Source organism: Leptinotarsa decemlineata, unplaced genomic scaffold, assembly GCF_025532065.1.
Source record: "Leptinotarsa decemlineata unplaced genomic scaffold, Ldec_3_MD MMD2_P_RNA_scaffold_12, whole genome shotgun sequence".
Classification (NCBI taxonomy): Eukaryota; Metazoa; Arthropoda; class Insecta; order Coleoptera; family Chrysomelidae; genus Leptinotarsa; species Leptinotarsa decemlineata.
In genome coordinates, this window is record NW_027412526.1 from 10,123,724 (window position 1) to 10,147,503 (window position 23,780).

Below are 23,780 nucleotides of genomic sequence, written 5' to 3' on the forward strand. Positions count from 1 at the left end.
TGTAATATATACAATTTTAATGAGCCCAGAACTCTTTTAAGAAAACACATTTGAATACTTTTCTATAGTATAACAATTTTCAATTGAAGGTAACTCATATACAAATTGAACTGAGAGCTAACGGCAACAATGTTAAATGTTAGAACTAAATTCTTACCGGGGTCATTTTTATTGTCTATGCATCGCTACGGTAAATAATTGAAAAGTAAGATGATTCCATAAAATTTTCCCCCCGTAACAAGATAGCTTCTGCATATCGATAGGATGTACGAGCGAATAGGTGAACCAGTTCGTTAAATACTTTGAAACATCGGTAAACTGATCAACACTTCGCAGGTTTATTATATTTGCGTCCCTAAAATGCCATAACGAGTCATTCGGTTTCTTCATTATCAAGCGTCCTTATCTGCATAGCCGTAGTGTGTTCTGTTTCTTGTGAAGGTGACTTTGTTTCGTATTTATTGAATATATTTTATTATATTTATTAAATAGACTGTTATATTTATTAACTTTGAAATATAAGATAGAGTTGGCCGATACTTGTTTTTCAAAACACATTATCATAGATTTTCATCACATTCACACTTAATTGTGAGATAATTAGTTGACCTAGTCATTAAACACAGGTATAAATGTTCGTTAAACTCAGGTATAACTGTCATCATTTATGTTCCTAGAATATCCTGTTGGATAAAATCCAACGCCCTTTGTGGTATTAGTTAGGGGAATAGTTGTTTTCTGATAGGTGTCAGTCCATTAACCTACAGTGTAGGTAAGTCGAGACTGGCCTGAACAAATTGTTTTTTCAGTTAATTTTATTTACAGCCAGTCTTCAAGTATGCCCACTGAATATACGGAAAAAATCTTTTATATAGTACGATTCGTCTCAAGCCACAAAATACCACCGCAGTTTCAATGATAACCATTCCATCGGCGTTAGTGCGTATAATATTTATCGAGCCAACCTTGTCTTCAACGGTATTTTTTTCGTCAAAAAGCAATGCTTTATGAACGCACGAAATTCTTTTTTATCCAGCAACAACGCTTCACTCAAAATGTTCTATCACACAAAGTAATAGTCCGACAGCTGTGAAATTTATACACGTGCCTTTCGAAGGTTAGGGTTAACTGAAAATCATCTAGATGTGGTACTAGTAGCGCCATCTGCGTGTTAGCCTACGAACTTTTCATCCCCCAAATATATTGCCTGTTTTTTTTTTTGGTTGGTTGAAAAAGTTATTTTGATTCCAGTAGCATGAAAAACTATAATATACAAATACTTCCCCTATCAGAAGATATCTTCTCAACGCGCTTTCCATCAGCCAAGTTGGTGTCATTGACAGATGAACTACACTGAAGTTTCAACTCAACAGTGAACCCCCACTTTCATTGAAGTTACACATCGATGGAATGGAACTTTTGACACTGCTCTAGCACCAAACTTTCATATTATTTTTAGACTTTCAAGAGCATACAGAAGTCTGGTGTCATGTACTGGTCGATTTTAAGCAATGCTTATCATTCTCCAAGGCGTATTGAGGGACTGCGCGTTCTTTAGAACTAGAACTAGCTTTTATAGATCATCCGATCCGACAGACATACTTATTGTCGGTTTATTTCATGAATTCTAGACGTTTCGGTTTCTATCATATTGTTTTTAGAGTCTCCTAATATTTGCTGAAGTAAAAATGATGTCATGAAAGTTAATTGTAACATGTTTTATATATTTCCAGGAAGGCACCTCCGGACTTGGAAAATTGCTCGTACAGATAAAAAATCTTTACGCTGATCCTGATATAATGGTTTCTGAAAATGGACTACAATTACAGGATAACGATCCAGAAGACATTCAAAGAAAGGAATATATTGGGGTGAGATACAGTTTGAGGAATTGCAATGACGATTCTCTTCATGAATATTAACGGCTTTGGCTTTGTATTTTGTATTCTGTTGAGGATTGCAGAGTAGTAATTTCGCTTTTATCGGTGATGAAATCCATAGCTGGTTGAAACATCGATGTATAGTGTTTTGATGAAACGCTTTCGAGCTGAGATATCAAGATTGCCATTTTGGAACCAATGAGAGACAACGTCAAATCCTCCGTGGGATGTTGGTGGGTATGACAATCGTGTCAACAAGCAATGGGAATGTTGCAATTTTCTGACTTCGTAGTAGGACTTTCCCGAAATGTTTTACAAATGTCATTAGAACCAATCGGGGATTTTTGGGAATATATTAGGGATCATACTTTGCATGCCTGAGATTATTATGTAACTGTCAACTTCAGACCTTTTCCAAATGTAATCTAACATTATCTCTGATCTTTCGCCTTACTCCCAATAGGGAAGTTCAAAAATTTGAGTGATATTTCTCTTTATTTTGAAATATCCTCCTGTTTGAATGCTGTGGAGCTGTTCAGGCTAATATGTGCCTTTGATATAACCAACTAATACACCACCATTGCTACATATGGGCCAGGGATCGGCAAGTAGTTTTGGGTGGGGTCTGGATACTGTGGGAAAATTTAAACGAGGTCCAGAAAAAACAACTGATGATAATTAGGTGCTACCTATGTATTATTTAGGTTTCAAATCAAATTCTAAAACACAAGAGACAGTTTTTTTAGATTGGCTCTCGATAGGAACAGCAAATTTAAGTGTGTCTTCTAGGTAGGCGTCCGTTAATCTCGAACGATTATAAAAAAATGCATTTTTGAGAAAGATCTGTCTGTTTATGAAATCTGTTGAAAATCTGTTTTCAGTTAATCAGCTGTCGCCCCCATACGAACGACAACTCTCAGAAGTTGAGAAACTTGTGCTAGCTAAGGACTAACGAGGTCTTACCTTTTAACGTGTGATTCCTAACACGGTTGCAGAATCATCCCAGCTTCAACCAGATGAATTCTCTTCGAGAAAAATATCTGGTCGAGGTAGGAATCGAACCCACGGTCTTCCGATCGTCAGTTGGGCGCACTACCACCGCGGCCAATTCCAAGATGTTTCACATACGTATGTTGAGCCAAACATAGTGGCCAAATGTATAGCAAGTTTCTTGCAATTTTCATGTTTGGCCCAAAATTCTTCAGTGGAAACTGTTTTATACATTTGCAAAGACACATCTTTCTGCAAATCAGTTATCTCTATTTGAAGTGATGTAATATATACAATTCCAATGAGCCCAGAACTATATAGGAAACGCTCATTCTTACATGTTATATTTAATAAATATTATATGTGTACTCGTATCATAAAGGATAAAACGAAGACTGTATCACAGCACATCTGAGAGTATTTAGTAAAGCGTCATGAGGTATTCGAGATATTTCGTAATTATCATCGAAATAAAAGTCGGTATTTTTTGATATATATCCGTTATACAGGCCGTTTATTTTATCATGTGGTAACTTTGCTATATTCTAAACCGTAACATATACAAATACGATTAAACGGGAAAAAAGGTAACTGTCAACGGGAACAATACAATGGTCGAAGAAAATTCATGGGGTCTCTCGCCCTTCTCGAGTTATACGGGGAAATCCCAAAATGCTGTTTTTTGCTTTTTTCGAATGGAATTGTTATTTTCGAGAATATCAAAAAATAGAAAAGGAAAATGTTATTTTATTCGATGACGATGTAATAATAAATATTCGATAAAACGTTTCCTGTTAACATGGCCACCATTAACTTTTTTTTAAATATGAACCTGAATATTTGGCGAAAAATGGCTGTCACGAATGAAGAAAAAAAATATATGATACAAATTTATTACAAATACGATGGAAACAGTGATAGGACATCGGAAATGGATTTCAACTTGTATCCCGAAAGACGACAATCACATCGAACTATGTTCAAGTTATTGGATCAAAATCTCACAGTTTGGTTTATTTGAAAAGCCGAGAAAAAAATACGGAGACATAATGTACCAGGAAACTAAAGAAAATTTGATAAATGAGGTCCGTTTTCAATAAAAATTAATAATTTGCAGATAAACATAAACCCGGGAAAATCTACACGTCAAATTTCCTCCGAAATGAATATCTGTCATACAAGTGCTTGAAGACATCTCAAAAAAGCGGTTTAAAATGTTGAAAATACACATATCTCAAAAATTGCATCCCAAAGGGCGATAAGAATTTTGTAATTGGCTGATGAGAAGACTTGATTTTCCTGTTTTCCTGGAAAATGTAATTTGGACAGATGAAAGCACTTTTACGAATTGTGAGATTTTCAACCAAAATCACGAACACATTTGTAGCATAAGCAACCCCAGGCAGTTCCGGAAAAATTCGGCCCCAAGGGCGATTTAGTATTAACGTGTGGGCAGGAATTTACAAAGATAGAATTTTGGGTCCTCATTTATTTGACGGAATTCTGAATGGAGAAACCTATCACCATTTTTATTGTCGATTTTTCGAAGACTATTTGGATGATCTACCTTTGGCTAACTATAACAACATCTGATTTCAACATGATGGTGCTCCACCGCGCACTACCAAACGAGTATCTAATAATTTGACTGAAAGGTTTGGTGATAAATGGATAGGGAATAATGGGCCGGTGAGGTGGCCAACAAGGTCTCCAGGCTTCAGTGTTATGGATACATTCTTATGGGGTACACTCAAAAATAGAGTTATGTCCAAAGGGACTATCAAAATATTGAGGACCTTCAACACAGCATTGTTAGAGAGTTCGGAATATTGAGGAGGGAAATTAATCGTGCACTGAATAATATTCGAAGAAGGGCACAGTTGGTTATCATGAACAAGGCCAACATTTTGAGCATTTGGTGTGATTTATGTTTGTCTTTACATTTTAGTAAACTATTGTTATTTGTTCAAAGTTTTAGTTTCACTGAAAATGACACAATGTCTAATTTACCTCATACACACATCATTTATCAAATTTTGATTGTTGATTCTATCCCTTTTTTTTTCATTGGCTTTTCAAACGAACCAAACTCGGTGAGATTTTGATCCAATAACTTGAACATAGTTCGATGTGGTTGTCGTCTTTCGCGATACAGGTTTAAATACATTTCCGATGTCCTATATGACTGTTTCTATCGTATTTGTACTAAATTTGTATCATATATCTGTTTTCTTATTTGTGAAAGTCATTTTTTGCCGAAAATTCAATAACTTGTACAATAACAAAATGTCATTGAATGTAACAAATTAAAAGTCAAATTTAGAAACATCAAAGTCAAAGCCTATTATGACAAGAATTAATTTTTTTCAATACCTCCAATTTTTAGAAAAAAAAATTGAACTTATGTTTTATTTGATAATCAAAAATGAAAACAACAATAAAAATTAATTGGCGCTCCGGGGCGACTTCAATGATTCCAGTGGCGCATTTGCTTTTTCAGCTGCAGGAAAACCCGGAAAAACTTGCAGCACCACATCATCTGAAGATCTTGATCTTCCAATGTTACATCATTGAAAAGGTAAAAAATCTGGTTCTATTCAAAAGAGATAGAATCCAATGTAGCGCCCATAAGAAAAAAGTTTATGATGGTGGCCGGAAGACGAAACGTCGGATAGCAAATCTAAAAACATCATTATGTAGCAGAGAAATATTGACAATGTGAAAGTACAATTTATTTTCGAATCCTTCGAAAAATATAGCCAGAAAAAAAAAATAAAAACTATTTTTCGAAATTTCTGTTTTTTCCGGATATCTCCGGATATACTCGGAATTTCAGAACTTTCTTAGCATCACATTGTTAGTCAGGTAAATGCGGTGAGGATTGAATTTGAAACACTATGTATAGGTTGAACGATTTCAACAGCTAAGTTGAATTATTCTATCTGTTTTTATAGAAATCCATGAGTCGATTCAAAGACGCCCTGGATCAAGATGGAGTTAAACTTTTTGCATACACACTATGGTCTTTGATGGACAACTTTGAATGGAATTTTGGCTACACGTAAGATTTTTACCTTTCATGAACACATGCACACCCTATTCTCACGAAGTACCACTATTCAAATTTTTCCAAACAGAAATTGAGAGAAAATAAATTTTTGCAGGATTAAATATGGAGCCTATGCTGTAGACTTCAATAGTCCTAACAGGACCAGAACTCCCAGACCATTAGTGGATTGGTACAATAATGTTATTAAAACTCGTTGTTTAGTAGATACATGTATGGATTGAAAAATAAAATTAATTTCGATTGTCAAGTTGAGGGAATTCGGTCGAAATGTTAAAAAAAAAATTGAAATGAAAAAATTTATTAAACGATATGTTGATGATATAAGTTTTATGTATGAAAAAGAAAACGTAGATAGAATATCAACAACATTCAATAGTTATCATCCCAAACTTCAGTTCACCGTAGAAAAAGAATAAGAAATGATAGAATTGCTTTTCTGAATGTTTTGCTGATAAAATCTAACAACAAAATTATAACTGGCGTGTACCATAAACCAACATACTCTGAAAGACTCATTAACAATCACTCTATTCAGCCAATGACACAAAAAATTAACATCAACAATCCTAAATACAGAGCTACACACTTAGCACATGGGAATTTTAAAAACCAAAAACCTAAAACTAATAGAAACCATGTTACTTAAGAACTACTATCGTAGATCTTTGACTAAAAATTATTTTATTCCGACAAAGCGAATACACAAAAAACACTGTTGAACAATAAATATTTCAAATAACTGCATGTAGTAGGTTTGACACCGCAACTATGCAAGGTTCTAGAAAATGTAAATTTCAGAATCAGTATGAAATGTGTAAACAGTTAAAAATCATTTTTTACGAGATTGAAAACAAAAACTCCAAAGGACCTGAAATCCAATATTATCTACAAAATAACATGTGCTGAGTGTGACAATGTATATATAGGACAAACAGCTAGGTATATAAAACAAAAGATTGCTGAACATATCACAACCCACTGAAAACAATGAAAAATCCCACTAGCCTTACAGAACATTGTAAGTCATCTTTTAAAACTTTTGATTTTGATTCAGTCAGTATTATTGGACAGTAGATGATAAATGATTGAAATGAAAAAGTGTGGAACAAAATGTGTTAACAAAAGGTCAGATATTGAAAATTTACACACCTCATATTTCGATCTCATATTTCGATCTAATAAAAAAAGCGAAGTAGATATTCTGAATCATCAACAGACGACTTTTTCCAATTATAATTCTCATTTCCTTCATAGGCCTTTTTTGAATTCTAAAGAAACGATTCACGGACAGTTCAGTTTGTTAATTTCTTCGTGTTTCTGTCAACGATTTTGATGAGCCTATGTATGTATTTATATTTTATGTCTAATTTATTTACTTCACCCTTTTTGAATTCGGAAAGCTGCTCTAAATGTATGTAAGTACTCATCAACGTTGTTTTCTGTAAAATGTTCGAAGCGTTTAATTTTTTAATGATTGTCATTTTACATAATGTATTTTGATTTCAACCAAACTACATCCTAGAATCCCCTTTCAATATGTATGTCTTTTTCTTATACTTTAGAGTCCTGAAGATGAAACAATACATTTTCGAAACGTTGACCGAATTCCCGCCAAATTGAATATCGAAATGATATTCAAGAATCGCTATCCTAGTCAACAATAAAATTATTATTGGAAAAAATCAATTCAGTGTTTTTCGATTCATCCTCTTTCTGTTAAGGTAAACCTATGATGGTGAGGACGAGCCTGGTTATTTGATAATCAAGAATTCAGACCGTCGATAAGCCATAATCGAAATTTTTCAGCCAGCCAAAGAATTGTTTGTGACAGAAGAATGGCAACAAAATTGTTTACTAGAATTACAAATGTTACACAGATTTAAGTGAAAATTTACTGTATTGATTGAATGAATATTGGACATACTGTCCGCCAATTGTCATATATGGTCCAATTATCTTAGTCAAAATTGGGTAATGGGCATAAACTTGTTATTTAACATCCTAAAAGTTGTGTCCAACCTAACCTAACCTAACCTACTTATAGTACAGTGTTCGCGACTATTAAAAATCTAATGTCAAAGGTCACAAAAGTCGGTTTTTCGCACATTTTTGCGAATATATTGTTTCCTATGGGTTTTTCGTTTTCTTATTCATTACCAATATTGTAGAGGATTAAATTACTTTCATTTCCGAGTTTCGTTTCTGATATGGTGTCACTAAGAAAATTATTTTGTGGAAGTCGGAGTGGACCGGATGTTCACGTGGGAGTGCTAAAGTAGATTATTTACTACCTACCCCCATTCACGCCGGTTAGAGGCCGGGGTGGACAGGATGTCTACTTAGGAGTGCTAAAGTGTATTATATACTACCTACCCTCATTCACGCCGGTTAGAGGCCGGGGTGGAACTGATGTCCACGTGAGAGTGCAAAAGTGGATTATATATTACCTACCCCCATTCACGCCGGTAAGAGGCCGGGGTTGACCGTATGTCCATGTGGGAGTGCTAAAGTGTATTATATAATACCTACCCCATTCATGCCGGTTAGAGACTGGGGTGGATCGGATGTTCAGTTGGGAGCGCTAAAGTGTATTATATATTATCTGCCTCCATTCACGCCGGTAAGAGGCCGGGGTTGACTGGATGTCCACGTGGGAGTGCTAAAGTGGATTATATACCTACCCCCATTCACGCCGGTTAGAAGCCGGGGTGGACCGGATGTTCACGAGGGAGTGCTACAATGGATTTTATAATACCTATCCCCATTCACGCCGGTTAGTGGCCAAGGTGGAACTGATGTCCACGTGAGAGTGCTAAAGTGGATTATATACTACCTATCCCTATTCACGCGGGTTAGAGGCCGGGGTGGACCGGATGTCCATGTGGGAATGCAAAAGTGGATTATTTATTACCTACCTCCATTCACGCCGGTAAGAGGCCGGGGTTGACCGGATGTCCATGTGGTAGTGCTAAAGTTTTTTATATAATACCTACTCCATTCATGCCGGTTAGAGGCTGGGGTGGACCGGATGTTCACTTGGGAGCGCTAAAGTGGATTATATATTACCTGCCTCCATTCACGCCGGTAAGAGGCCGGGGTTGACTGTATGTCCACGTGGGAGTGCTAAAGTCGATTATATACCTACCCCCATTCACGCCGGTTAGAAGCCGGGGTGGACCGGATGTTCACGGGGGAGTGCTGAAGTGGATTATATACCCTATTCACGCCGGTCAGTGGCCGTGGTGGATCAGATTTCCACGTGGGAGTGCTGAAGTGGATTATGTAATACCTACCCTCATTCACGCCGGTTAGAGGCCGAGGTGGACCGATGCCCACGTGGGAATAGGATTGAATTAGTTTTACGATATATATGTGGAAAAAAGCAAAATGTCTTCTGAGCAGAAAACGGCGTGATAAAAAAATTCGTGTTTTTTATAATAAAAAAGCTCGACAAAAAAGGGGGGCAGCATTGCTTCGGGTAAGACAGCTGCGCCCCCACGACGAAGCTTCTGTCAATTTTGAGAAGAGAAGAATGGACAAATGCACCCGAATGAGAAGCAACCTCCAATAATCCCAGAGAGAGAGAGAGAGAGAGAGAGAGAGAGGGAACCTTCGTTTCGAAAATTTTTTTAAACGTTGATAGAACTTTTGACCTCGAAATCATGGAAGACCTGGAGACAAATGTTCATGAAGACGATAAAGAAGATTACTTTGAAATACTACAGCGGTCGGAAGACGACGACGATGAAAGAGATAATTCAAATTATAAGTTGTTGTTGTAATTTGTATTATATTTTTTTATTTCCACAATCATAAATGCATGGAATATTTTTCAATAAAACCCCAATTGGAAATTTCTTTCTTAATTTTTTTATTAATGTGAGGAATTAATTATATAAACCACATTAGAATTGAAAAATAATTTAAGTATTTTCCCTAATAATTCTATAACTACACGGTTGAGTTGAATAATTATTGAATGTAATGTAATAGTTAATAAGGGATAAAAATTATCATTGATTATATATTTATTAATATTTGGCGTGTTTTTGACCGATTGATAATGAATACAAATAGCAAAAAACCAACAGGAAACAATATATTTGCAAAAAATGTACAAAAATCAATTTTGTGACCTTCGATCTTAGATTTTACTTGTCGCGTACACCCTACCATATGTAGGTGGGTATCTCAAATTCCGATGTGAACTCAATAAGATAACAGGACTTATATTCGTAAATGTTATTTTCAAACCGTTGTACATTTTGAAACTCAGGACCGCTGGAGTGCGATATACTTCGTATTCTATATGTTTACACGAAAAATCCGAAGGACACAAGTCGGGGGACAGAGGAGACCACTTATATTTTATGTATCTACATAAAAAACTTACAGAACTCCAGTCGGGAGACAGAAGAGGTAACTCATATTTTATGTACCACACAAAAATTCTAGAGGACTCAAACCAGGGGGAGTAAAGTGGCCACTCACTCAATTGCACTGCTTCATCCCAACTATCGACCATGAAACCTGTCGTTCAATGATTACGCACGTTTCGTGACCATACAATCTAAACGAGTGGACCAATTTGGAAAAGCGAAGTAAAGGTAAAGGGAATTGAATGTCCTTCCCAGTGAGATGTCAGTCACTCAACCCCCTTTCTCATTTAGAAAGTTTGGGGGGATGACAGCTTCGCTGGAGGCGAGGACAAAGCATGCCCTCCTTACAAAGAACTTGACGTGATTTTGATTCTTCCCCCTCGTATGTTTCCGATAGTCCATTCTGTATCTTTGCCTTGTGAAGAATAATGAAAAAAATTACTCAGGATGTTTTATTGTCAGTATCAGTTATAAGGAGAAAATGGTATCATGACACTATTTGAAATGAGCTACTACTTGAACTTATCCATATGCGAAGAGATATATTTTCTGGGAATTGGAACCGTTAAGAGTTTTTTCCGGCATCACAATGTACTTATATCCTTTGTGACTTAAAATAGCCCCTCAATTTCACCAGTTTCGATATTCAAATCGATATCGTAGATTGCGGGTCTAGTCGGTAATCCTGGCATTTTGGGAATCTGAAATAAAAAAAATTATCAAGCGTATAATTTCAAATAAAAAGTGCATCGTCAAGTGTACGATTTCGCTTGAAAAATGAGATTATTCACATGCCGACCGTTAAAATACTTACTGTTCCTGTCAAGGGAATTATGAATTCAGCTCCGACGGATATATTCATGTCGTTGATGGGAACGGTGAAGCCTGTTGGTGCACCTTTGATTGACGGGTCTGTAGTTAGAGATAAGTGAGTTTTCGCCATGCAAATAGGAAGTCTTCCGAATCCCTGAAATTGAATGAAAGAAAATGGTTACAGCCACATCATTAACATTTTCTCTAGCGTAGTTTTAGAAAATGCATCACGGCTACAAAAGGCAGTGACCATATTGTTCTGCGATTGAGGGAGCGCAAAAGAAGTTGTCAACATGGCCAAACAGATAAATCAGCAGTTGCACAGGACGATCTTTCAGAAGGCATTCATGACATTGCCTCTGACTTAAAGCTAGTTCTAGATGAACCCAGAAGTATTACCCATGGCTATAAAAGGAGATCATAGAAATACATAAACATAAATATGATTTTAACCTTTAGGAAGAGAGCTTCAATATCAATAGTTTTTCCCAATATTTCAAGACAATTCGGACCAAGCACGCACGAAAACAAGCGAACGTACTAATTCCAGAAAGTTTGTTTTGGTTATGTATTTCGAACTGTTAGAGAATCGTTTCGAATTGACACACGCATAAAACACAATAGTCACAGAATAGTTCTGTAACAGTTCGGTTACAGTAGTTATAAGGAGTACTAAATTAGTAGTAGTAGTAGTGGTTATAGAACTATAGGAGTACTACTATAGTAGTTATAGTAATATAGTAATAGTGGTTCAATGCAACCTCATGGTCAGGTAGTATAATCTGTCCAATCACATGTGCCGGCCATAACAATTACAACATAAAAGTTTTACAAAAAATCCAATGAATTTATTAATATATCAATGAGAATATTTTACTGTCTTGACGGCTAGTATTGTCTTATATGCCTCCAGACTTGTGTTGTACAATCAATCATCTATGTAAACACAATTTCAGTGCGTTCTTTCAAGTCCGAATTGAACTGCGTCTGGTGTTTTAAGTCGTTCGACGTTTCGGCTTCAACTTTGAAGCCATTTTCAAAAAGGTATGCCTACATTGAGGTCTCCTGGCTACTCCTTAGGCGTCGATAATGGATACACGCCGAAATCCATCTTGATATTAATCAGGTTGAAGCCTGGCTCCCTTCCCCTTTCAACTGAAGAACATAGTGGATACACAGGTTCTGGTCTGGTATTTATATCCGAGGACGAGTGGTGGGGCGGGCCAGTAGTGGGAGCGGGCGTGCATTTGGTATTGGGACCGGAGTGTGACTTGTAGCAGCGAGGTGTGCAGTGAAACACAGGATCGAGAGTTAAATTGAATAATAAACAAACTTTTTTGAGGTTAGGTTTCATTTTTCCTCCAGGGTAAGATGCCCTGGAGGACCTAAACAAACGAATCAATGCATAAGTACGTTGTTTTAGAAATATCATTTCAATAGCATAGACCTTCCTCTCCGTTCGCGACAGAGGACGGTTGTGCCGATAACGACCGCTCTCAAAGATGGTTGGTGGATGTCGTGACCGGAGTGGAGTCTGAAAGGTGTAAGCTTACAATAAAGTGTAATCTAAAATGAAATTATGTTCGAATAATGAGAGGACTGGTGGTCCCCTTTGCTAGTAACCAGGCTGGATGTCGACGTCTTCGACGAGGACGTCAGTGCTATAAAATGTCTGAACATGTGTATTTGTGTTATTTTTATCCGAAGACCTCCCGAAAAGAAGGCGACTATTAAAAAAAATGAAGTGTTTTCGTTAAAGGAAGAAGTGAATGAAAAAACATAGGGTGGCAGCATTGCGTCGAGCAAGACAGCTGTACCCCCGAACAAAGCTTCTGTTCACTATGCACAGGAGCTGGACAAATGTGCTCGAAAGAGAAGTAACGGCCATTGAAATTAGAGAGAGAGAAAGAGAGAGATTCTAATAACATAACTTCTGATATTAAACTTCAAGTATCTTTGAAAGGCTTTGGACTCATTTCTATTATTTGTTTTCGAAAGATCATTATTGTAGTTACATGGAAGTTTTAATATTTCTGAATATTTCAAAATATTTCAAAAGCCTTTGTTTGATGACAGAATTTCTCTCAGAACCAACAAGTTATCAAAATATTATTAATCTCGCTCATGGTAATAAAATAAATGAGGGTTTTGTAATCCATTGATACGGTTTCATCAAATAAATACATCTTTTTATTGATTTTTACTTGCTGATATCATGCCTTCTCCCGCGAATATTCAACTATGAAATATTTGTTAAATTTACTCAGGGCCGTATTTGGAAATCTAGAGGTCCTGAGGCAACGAAGGAGTGGAGGCCCCTCATTTTTTTTATAAAAGTTTTTAACTTCGCGCTAACGAAATTTAAAAATTTTCGAAAAAAAAAGAAAGCGGGCGAAAATCGACGCATTCAATAGATAGTGTCGTTTGAAAATAATTTTTGAAGCGATAAGTTGTAAGGATGACCTGTAAGGTCAACCGTTTTTCGGATTTTTTAAAATCTATTTTATTTCTTTTGAATTTATGGTTACGAATTACGAATTGAAACAAGTGTTTCCACTAAAATGCTCGATCAAATAAAAAATTGATAGTAAATAGAAACTTGCAATAAGGGCTTTCTGATATATCGATAACAATATTATTATGTTAGTGCAAGTATTTTTAGTGAAAATGCAAAAAAAAATGTTTGGGAGGAAAAACATGAAAGTTGCTGACCTGTTGGAATTTCGGATATTTTTTTTTCTTTATTGTGGGGGTCTATCCCCTGTGGAGGCCTCGGGGTAGTAGCCCCACCTGCCGTCCCCTATATCCGGCCCTGTATGTACGAGATTCTTGAAAAAAAAATCGAGTATTTTATAATACCTGTTCTTTGTACTGCCTGATTTTTTCTTTAGCCTTCTCAGAATATGTAACCTGGCTGGCGCCATACATCTCCTTACTGATGATCTCAATTTTTTCCTCAATCGATTGGTTCAGACTATACAAAAATTTGAAGTTGCTTGGTCGATCGGTTGCCTCAACGAGGGCTTTTGCCAAATCGATGGCTCCTTTTCCTCCTTGGGACCAATGTCTCGATACTACTGCATCGAATGCTCCGGAATTCTTACAAGCGTTCCTCAGGAGTTCTATTTCGGCTTCGGTATCAGACCTGAAAATATTGATGATGATAGTATGTTTGAAAGTGGTTAACAATGTTTCATGATGAATTTTACTAGTTCCATTGTGTAATATGATTCGAAGTCTAAGAAAGAACAAGTAAAATTAGAATAAAAACTACCAATTCTATCAAGCAATAAAACGTGAAACTAGACATCATTAAAAAAGATCTTCAACTGAATGGTTACTCCAAAGTGGTGGTGGAACAGACTTCGGCTAGAAGACAGTGATAGCATCACAAGGAAGAGAAGCCGTTACAACCAGTGCTTGCACTTCCCTGCGTCAGAGGATTGTCATAAAGGATTAGAAGGATTGAGTCCAAGTACAACAGCAGAACCTGCTTCAGATCTGGAAACACCATTCATAGCAGCCTCAAGAAAATCAGGCCACCAAACACGAGGACTGCGATTCCAAAAAATGCATTTACCGGATACCCTGTGAGTGTGGCCATTAAAAGTCCGCATTGTTAAGCACAAGGGAAACAGCGAGATGAAATCAGCAAATCGGAAATAGCAGAGCATGTGCGGACTCATCAACATAACAACAAGTGGGCCCAAGCTGAGATGATTTACATGCCAAGGACAACGTCTACCACGCTGACGACCCGGGTTCGATTCTCATACCTATAAACTTATTTTAATTAGAACCACGTGACTGCTACGTGACAAAGGGGCCCGAGGATTGGTGCGGAGTCTCAAGGTGGGCTAGGGGTGAGGCGAATTATTGAGAGGGCGAGGAGGCGGAGTCCCAAGGGGGCCACGTTCTTTGAATATCTCCGAAGCTCATCACATCCTGCATCGATTACGTCACACGTTTCTCTCCCCCACTCTCGTTTGACCTCGAAATTGCAAAAAGTTTAGCTCCATAAAAAATACATGGAATTTTGCGCTCGTACATACATTGCTCATCTACTGGATTTGAATTTACCGCTGTACGCGCGGAGCTTCTGATTGGTCGACTGTATGACGGCAAAAGTGGAGGAGTGGGCTCTGAAAGTCTAAAGCCCAATTCACACAGGATGGACGTATGGCAGAGATGAAGCGCGGACTTTTGTCATTACCGTGTGAACTGCGCCTGAGGTCCAAAAAGGTCCAGGACGGACCTACGCAAATTTGAACGGGTTTTTCCATAAGGGATGAGCCAGAACTTTTGTAGCTATATTACTGAAAAACACCGGGGGAAAAGGAAGTTCAAGGTAGTTGTACAAATGTTGTCCAACGACGCATTCAGCCAAGCTAGCGTAGAGATATTATTATTATTACATATAAATAAAGGCTGAGGACAAAGTCCTATGTAAGCCTAAAAATGAAGGATATCAACAACTTAATACAATGCATGGAAAAAGAAAAGAAAAATAATTAATATATGCATAGGAATCACACGTTTAAAGGTAAGACCTCGTTAGTCCTTAGCTCGCACAAGTTTCTCAACTTCTGAGAGTTGTCGTTCGTACGGGGGCGGCAGCTGATTAACGGAAAAACAGATTTCAAACAGATAGAGGCGATTAAGCAAATAAGCAAATGTCTGTTTTGTTTTTGAAACTGTTCACCGAGTCGGAGTTCATAACATCGTTGGGTAAGTTATTCCATGTTTCGAAAATACGATTCATCAAAAAATATTGTCTCTGCCTCGTTGCGAATTTTTCCTTTTTTAATTTGAGTGTGTGACCACGTAACCGCGAATCACTGTTGAAAACAAAAAGTTCTTTTGATTAGCATAGTATACTTAGCTATACGGAAAGATATGATGAGGTCCCCACGGAGTCGACGTTGGTCAAAAGCTAGCAGTTGTGCCATCCTCAGTCTTTCGGGATAGGTTGGACGCACTTCACCAAAAGTCATACGTGTGGCTCGACGCTGTACATTTTCCAACAAGTCCCTATCGCGCACCAGAACAGGACACCACACTGGACCTACATACTCCATGATTGGACGAAAGAAGGTTTTGTAGAGTTTTATGGAACTTGAATATGATAGATGGAGGAACGTTTTGCGGATGAGGTAAATCAGTGTGTTTGCGCGTTTGCATGTGGATATTATACCACACTGGACCTGCATACTCCATGATTGGACGAAAGAAGGTTTTGTAGAGTTTTATGGAACTAGAATATGATAGATGGAGGAACGTTTTGCGGATGAGGTAAATCAGTGTGTTTGCGCGTTTGCATGTGGATATTATATGTTCGGACCAAGTTAAGTCGGTATTAATAGTCACTCCCAAGTCTACATGTGAGGACACTGTACGTAATGATTGATCGCTTATTGTGTACGTATGGAGTGGATTGTTCTTTCCTTGATGAAGTACGACGCATTTGTCGACGTTAAGAGGTAGAAGCCAATCCTCGCACCACTGACTAATCGAGTTGAGGTCTTCTTGACGGGAATGATGTTCGACTAAGGCATTTCCATACAGTTTAGTATCATCGGCATAGAACGACTTGCTGCGTTTATGCAAGATCACTTGCATAAACAAAGAGGAGCGGGCCAAGAACAGATCCCTGGGGAACTCCACTTGTGACTTGTCTGTGCGAAGAAAAAGAGTGACCCACTTTGACCGAGAAAGTTCTACAGATCCCTGGGGAACTCCACTTGTGAATTGTCTGTGCGAAGAAAAAGAGTGACCCACTTTGACCGAGAAAGTTCTATCTGTCATGTAATTTTCAATCCATAGGTTTAGTTGGCCTCGAATACCGTGTGTGTCAAGTTTGTGCATTAGCCTCAACATATGAAAACCTGTAATAAAGTAAAAACCGCCCAACTCCTGATGAACCGGTGTAGCGGAGAGAGGGGAAGAGGAGATAGGTGAAAGTGTGAAATAGTCATTTCTCGGAGAAATAGTCCAGTCATCACCCGAAGACGATTTTGGATACTAACAATTGAAATGTCAAGTAACTTTTTTATTTTGAATTTTTTTTTATTCTTCATTGATCAATTTTTTTTCTCTGTGGTCATTTTCATCTTCTATTTTGATTATATTTATCGTTGAATTGAAATTTAATTTCACGTTTTATTGCTTGATATAATTAATATTTTAGCCATTCACGACAGATAAATTTCCTCACAGAGGAAATTTTTGAAGATGCTTTTCGTAGATTCAGCAATATGATCTAGTTAAAATTGTCGAGTTATTCGAAACAAGAACTTTTTCCTAACACCAGAACTGCAATACTATTCTTGACGCGCGGTTAATCAACTAAGTTGGCGTCTTTCGAAGATGGGGAAAAACTGATTTTCAATGACTTTCAATTGATTGATTAATATAGATCGGTATAACTTCTCATCCTGTTCTTAAATTATTTCAAAGTGTTTATTCTCTATGTGAATTTTTGTGAAACTGTAACGTCAGTGGGTACTTACTCGCGATGGTTTATAGCCACAACAACTGGGACTCCATACTTCACACCGTTGCTGATATGCTTGAGAACATTTGGAATTCCCTTCGATAGTAGTTCTAAGTTCTCTTGAGTATATTCTGCAGCAAGAGGAGCGCCGGGAGTGACTGCAGGTCCACCACCGTGCATTTTCAAAGCTCTTATTGTCGTTACAAGAACGACCGCGTTGGGGATGTCACCAGAGGCTCTGCACTTTATGTTGAAGAACTTCTCCATACCTACAGACAATAAATCAACAATTTACTAGTGAGAATCCTTTGATGATTTTAGTAGTTCAGATCAAATACAGATTGAAGATCTAATTCAAATTTTCAGAACTAATAATATCAACAATAAACTAGTGAACAATTCTGTTATTATCGATACTTAATATATTATTTGGTTTCTTGTTCAAGTGAATTAATAGAGGTTATGTTACTTTATTGGAAGGAGAGAAAGTACCTAAAATGTCAATGAGTTTGGTGGAATATTGTTGAAGTTATAAAATGTTATAATTTTGTCGATATTGTAAAACATGAAATGTTTGATGAATAATAGATCAAGATACGATACATTTCAAAACGTAAAAAGTATAATATTTATTGCAATTTCATTCAATTTGAATTTCTCTCTTATAACTGAAACGTGCTTCTACAAGGTCAGAAACAACAAAACGGTTTCTTGAATATTTTTTCAAAATAAGATTTTGCTGGCCTGAGTCGCTGGAGCAATAAGTCAGTTACAATTGTAGGTGTCTTGAATGAGTTATATGGAAGTGAAATAATTTTTGTAATTATTCCTTCTAAGTTTCAACATTGTGTAACCTAAGTTTCTCCTTTATTTAATCCAAATCATCATCTCGTAGCTCCCTGATGACAATAACCTTTGTCGAGATATTTGAAATATAATATTATAAGAGTACACTTGGGCTTTCGCTGCTATTCCAAACAATTATAAGAAAATAAATATTTCAAAATGATACCTTTGTAGGCATTCATCAGATCCCACACAGTAGAATACGTCTGTATATCTCCTATACAGTAGGATCTAGTAAATACTTGCCGCAAAACAAATACTTCCCCGGCTAATACACGATGGACATTGAATTATTTTCGACTGCAAGTTACCTCACAGTAACTTTGTAGACTCTACTCTGGAACGTTGGGAGGGATCAATATTTCGGGATTTCATTTCACAATATTTATTTTCATACACGTACGTATCTATCCGCTGTATCTGATACATCAGACCTATTTTAATTTCATTGCTGAACCCAATGAAGTAAGTCCGATCTCAAAACGTGAACACTGTAAGAACAGCCACGACAAATGTCTTGACAATGATTGAAGTCGTAATTTATAAAGCCATAAAACTAGTAGTGAAAAAAGCCGCGTGTAATGAAATTCGGGTTAGCTTGGATAGCTGCCGAATTAATATGAAACGGAATTGCAACTGGCATTCTATATAAAAATCCGAGAACTTCTGATTGAAACACCTTTTGATTGAAAACACGCACATCGTACTAGTGCGTAATGTAACAGTGAAGTCAGTTCAGTTTCGGTCACCCTGAATTCAATTCCGTGTCTACGTTCAAGGATGAATATAATGTGTCACGAAAAGATGCAGTTCGATTTCGCGTTTGAATCATTTATAACCGGACATTGCTATGTTTCTTATATATGTTTTTGACACTGAACCTATGCAAACCTAAGGATTTATTACGACCGGTTTCGGGTTTTACCCCATTATCAAGCCATGGAAATTAATAAATCAATTAAAAACCCGAAATATATACCCAAAAACGAGCAACTCGTTTTATGTAGGCCTCCACTCTTGAATTTATAAGTTTGACAACCCCTATAATCTTCAGTGTTGAATTTTATAGTTGGTACCATTTTTCATTTAACTACCTCGCCTTCTAGCTCACCTGAAAACTCCCTATATAACCTAATTATCAGATTTCACATGTTAGTTTGTACTTGATAATTGGGTAAAACCCGAAACCGGTCGTAAAAATAAAATAAATAGTGGAAATTAGACAAAAGTGTTTCTATTCATTTCATTAAAGTGATCATGAATCACCACAAAATAAACAAGTAATCAATCAGACATATTAAAATAACAATTAACTGTCTCACAGATTACAAAATGATCATTAATATTTATGCCGAACCACGTATAGTAGTTTGGTTAACCTTTGCATTTCATAATAGAAATCATAGTAAACTGTATTGGTAAGGGAATAATTGACTCAACTTCTGTCAGTCAGAAATATGAAATGGTTTATCAGATGCAAATTGTTAGTGAAAAGAGAAATGAAAATTTCTATGTTTTTTCCACTTTTATTTGTAACTAACGTTACTGCATTTCTGTGTTTTTTAACACAGAAATGAAAATTTAGGAGTACTTAGGAGTACTATTGAAAATTGAGGAAAAAGTGGAGAACACTGCGGAATTTTTTGTTATCACATCAACAATAAATAAATGATGATTCTTCTCACCAATGTCCGAAGAAAATCCGGCTTCTGTTACCACGAAACCATCTTCACCAACCAACTTCAGAGCAATCTTATCGGCAATTATCGAATTGGATCCGTGAGCGATATTAGCGAATGGTCCAGCGTGCATGAAGACAGGGGATCCTTCCAAGGACTGAAGAAGAGTTGGTTCCACGGTATCTTTCAGAAGAACCAACAAGGCCCCGGTTACTCCCAGATCGTCGGCAGTTACAGGCTTACCGCATTTGTCGAAAGCGACGACCATGTTGGACAATCGTTTTTTGAAATCTCCCATATCTTTGGCCAGAGCTAAGATTGCCATGATTTCACTGGCCACGCTGATGACGAATGATTCTTTTCTGGTCAAACCCTTCTCGGTTGGGGATTCCCCGATGGTTATTTCACGAAGGTATCGATCGTTGATATCCAGTACTGTAAATAATAATAATAATGATGACGATAATGATGATAGTGATAATGATAACGATGAAGATAATGAAAATGATGATGATGATGATACTGATGATTATGATAATAATAATAATAAAGACAAGTACCGCGTCTCGTATTCAATGTGTAATGGATTATAGGGCGGCCACACCAAACTACGACCTATCCATCACACTTTGAATTGAGGCGTTCTGCTAACCACCAAACAGCACTGCCGTGATAGGAAACAAATGCTAGTGGCTGCTAAGAAGTCACTAGTGAGGAGCAAGAGGTATCGCGGAAAACCTCAGGTTCAGCGAGAAACCTTCTTGCTTATTCCAAGAACCTCCACGTGTTCTGAATAATCCGCCGACCGTTGATCAAGTGGAAACCTTCAGAAAGGATACCTATGAACACCCGCAGTCAGTCAACTTAGACATTCCAGCCCTAGCGCAGTTCGAAGCTTTCAACAGGGAGCTTCGACAGCCTGAGCTCAATGAACTGCGCGACCCGATAACCCCGGATGACATTCAAAGAGCTCTTGCAGGTTCCAATAACTCTGCTGCTCTAGGCCCAGATGGGCTGAACACTTCTTGGTGGAAAAAACTACCAAGTACCCACCTTCATCTGGCCAGAGTTTTCAACTCATGGTGGCAGCAGGGAGCAGCCGATTCCAGGTTGGTTTTTCCAGGGGCGAACCGGAGATTTGTCGATTCCTAAGAATTACAGACCGATAACATCCTCAAATTCGTGTTATAAGTTGTTTAAGATCATCTTATACACACGAATACTCACCGCAGTTGACCGTGCATTCGAACGGATATATAAGCAGAGAGGGTCGAAGAGAGGAGTCGCTGAATGTAAAGGCAACCTGCCAATTGATAGTTGTTTAACGCAGGACTCAATACAGTATAAGCGTAACCTCTCAATGGCCTGGATCGATTACCCCAAAGCATTTGATAGAACATCACATGCGCTCCTCTTGTATTTGCTTGGATGCCTTGCGGTACTAGACAAAATAGTGAGATGCCTTGAAAACCACTCTGACAGACTTGCTTCACCATAACATCTGGTCCGAACAGGATGGGTCACAGATGTTATGGTGAAGCGAGTCTGTCAGAGTGGTGTTCAAGGCATCTCACTATTTGGTGAAGCGAGACCAGATGGACTTTCAGGGTGTATTCCAGGGCGATTTCCTCAGTTCCTCATCTGAGTCTCATTATTGCCATAATCCGTTGCGCTCATAAATACTCGAGGGTAAAACAGTGGCATCTCCGGTAATCGAAGGCACAAGGGTCACCCATTTGTTTTATATGGAAGATCTGAAACTTCATGCCTCTGGAAAAAAGTATCTCCATCAGTCCTTGAGGGTGGTGGAAGAGTACACGCATGCTATCGTTATGAAATTCGGGATAGACAAATGTGCAATGGTCCATCTCGAAAGAGGACAATGCGGGGACTGAGGAGAAGATGTGTAGCTCCTAGATGAAGGCATCCTGCATCATCTGGATGTCGGAGAGACGTATAATTACTTCGGGGAAGAACAACGCCACTCACGAGAGGTAATATCAGTGTAGAACTCTCTCGGCGGCAGATCTAGTGATCGGAACTGTCGGGGATGAACAAAGTTACTGCAGCTCTTTTTTCTTTCTTCTTTCATGTGTAAATCCCATCTATTGCGACACCAAGGTAATTCGTCGATGTTACTGAAGGGATTTGTTTGTTTCAACCTACCTTGAGGGAGCCTAGGTTTGGTAGACAGCTGATTCAAGATGTAAGTAAATTATAAATACCTATATTTGAAATGAATTCCTACAAAATAAATAGGTGACCAATCGAACAAGTGATCTATTATTACTGATCTAATTTAGTTCCACTCTCATAGAACAGTTTCGTCCATATTTAAAAACCTTTGGAAAGCACCCAGACTCAAAGAAATCGTTCATATGCAAAATATCGTCAACGTTGCTTTTAAGAGAAATCTCTTGTGCTGGTAGGTTTTCGAGATGTGTCAGATCTGGAAATCTATTATTCGTTCATTAAGCTCCCAATTCAACCTATTTTCCTTTCTACAAACTTTGAAAGTCTATAGTTGTCGATGATTCAGAGGGAAAGTGAAGTACTCACCTCTGTTCCACACGATGTTGTTAGTGTCAATATCCAAACGAGCGAATTTCGATTTCTCCTCTGCAGTTAGAGAATCAGGATCAGTCTTGCTGATTCCAAGTTTCTTCAATCTCCTGATTTGAATATTAGAGAACTTGCGGGTGCCCTTTATCTTCGGTACTAAACGATCAAAGAGGGCTTGATCCTTTTGAGTAGCTTCGTGGAATATTCTGGCATCCAACTGAGCTGCCAGTAAGTTGTTGGCCGCGGTGATTGCGTGAATATCTCCCGTCAAGTGGAGGTTGACGTCTTCCATGGGTATGACTTGAGAATAACCGCCTCCTGCAGCTCCGCCTGTGATAATAATAGTAATGAGTATATTGAACAGTCGTTAGGTATCCTAAACCGGAAATGTTTACCTTTAATACCGAATGTTGGTCCCTGGGAAGGTTGCCTCATAGTAGCGAAGGTGTTTTTCTTGATATGTGTTGACAAGGCTTGGACAAGACCCAGTAGGGTGGTGCTTTTTCCTTCTCCCAATGGTGTCGGAGTCATACTGGAAAATATTCGAGATGTATGATTATCTATCTGCGGGATAAACGCAGCCACGTTTCTGTACTTTGGCCATTTTTGTACTGTTTACAGGAGTCAACTTACTTTACTTATTCACAAAGATAAAACTAATGTAATACTTTTAAAATTCGCGTGTTTGCTCACCTCGCTTCTCTAATACTAACTCACCACTACTTGCGTTGAACCAATATTGATGATCTGATTGTCAACATGCTACTTTTATAGCGGTTCCGTATTTCTGGTATTTTCCGGAAACTTCGAGTATCGAAAGTTCGAGAAGCGGCGTTGCAAGTCTCATATACAGCGGAAGCAGATTCGAATACTGGGCAGAGCCGCTGTGTTGCCAGATTTTAAATAATTTCATCAATTCAGGGGCAAAGCAAATTCAGAATATCGTGTACATTAAATTTTTGTGAAAAAATAACTCAAAAATCATACGTGTTAGGAAATTTCTACTATCATTTTCGCATTTAGGGACCGAAAATTAACAAAGAACTGCCTTTGGCATTACAGTCGTAA

At 37.7% G+C, this 23,780-nt stretch overlaps 2 protein-coding genes across 5 annotated transcripts in view; one reads left to right on the plus strand and one right to left on the minus strand.

The window, feature by feature from the left end:
• The window catches only part of LOC111510067 (myrosinase 1), a 31,236-nt gene extending 23,610 nt beyond the window's left edge, over positions 1-7,626 (plus strand). The window contains exons 7-9 of the mRNA XM_074173900.1: positions 1,734-1,871; positions 5,825-5,931; positions 6,035-7,626. Coding sequence (XP_074030001.1) covers positions 1,734-1,871; positions 5,825-5,931; positions 6,035-6,161 — 372 coding nt within the window. The 3' untranslated portion in view covers positions 6,162-7,626. The remainder of the gene's footprint in view (positions 1-1,733; positions 1,872-5,824; positions 5,932-6,034) is intronic.
• A 3,131-nt stretch (positions 7,627-10,757) lies between these two features.
• Positions 10,758-23,780, minus strand: part of pug (pug C-1-tetrahydrofolate synthase, cytoplasmic) — a 65,778-nt gene continuing 52,755 nt past the window's right edge. For all 4 annotated transcript variants that reach the window (XM_074173893.1, XM_074173886.1, XM_074173883.1 and 1 more), the window contains exons 10-16: positions 23,108-23,244; positions 22,710-23,042; positions 20,157-20,585; positions 17,642-17,894; positions 13,992-14,277; positions 11,134-11,286; positions 10,758-11,020 (exon numbers count right to left, since the gene is read on the minus strand). In XM_074173893.1, the coding sequence (XP_074029994.1) occupies positions 10,931-11,020; positions 11,134-11,286; positions 13,992-14,277; positions 17,642-17,894; positions 20,157-20,585; positions 22,710-23,042; positions 23,108-23,244 (1,681 nt within the window). In that variant the 3' untranslated portion in view covers positions 10,758-10,930. The remainder of the gene's footprint in view (positions 11,021-11,133; positions 11,287-13,991; positions 14,278-17,641; positions 17,895-20,156; positions 20,586-22,709; positions 23,043-23,107; positions 23,245-23,780) is intronic.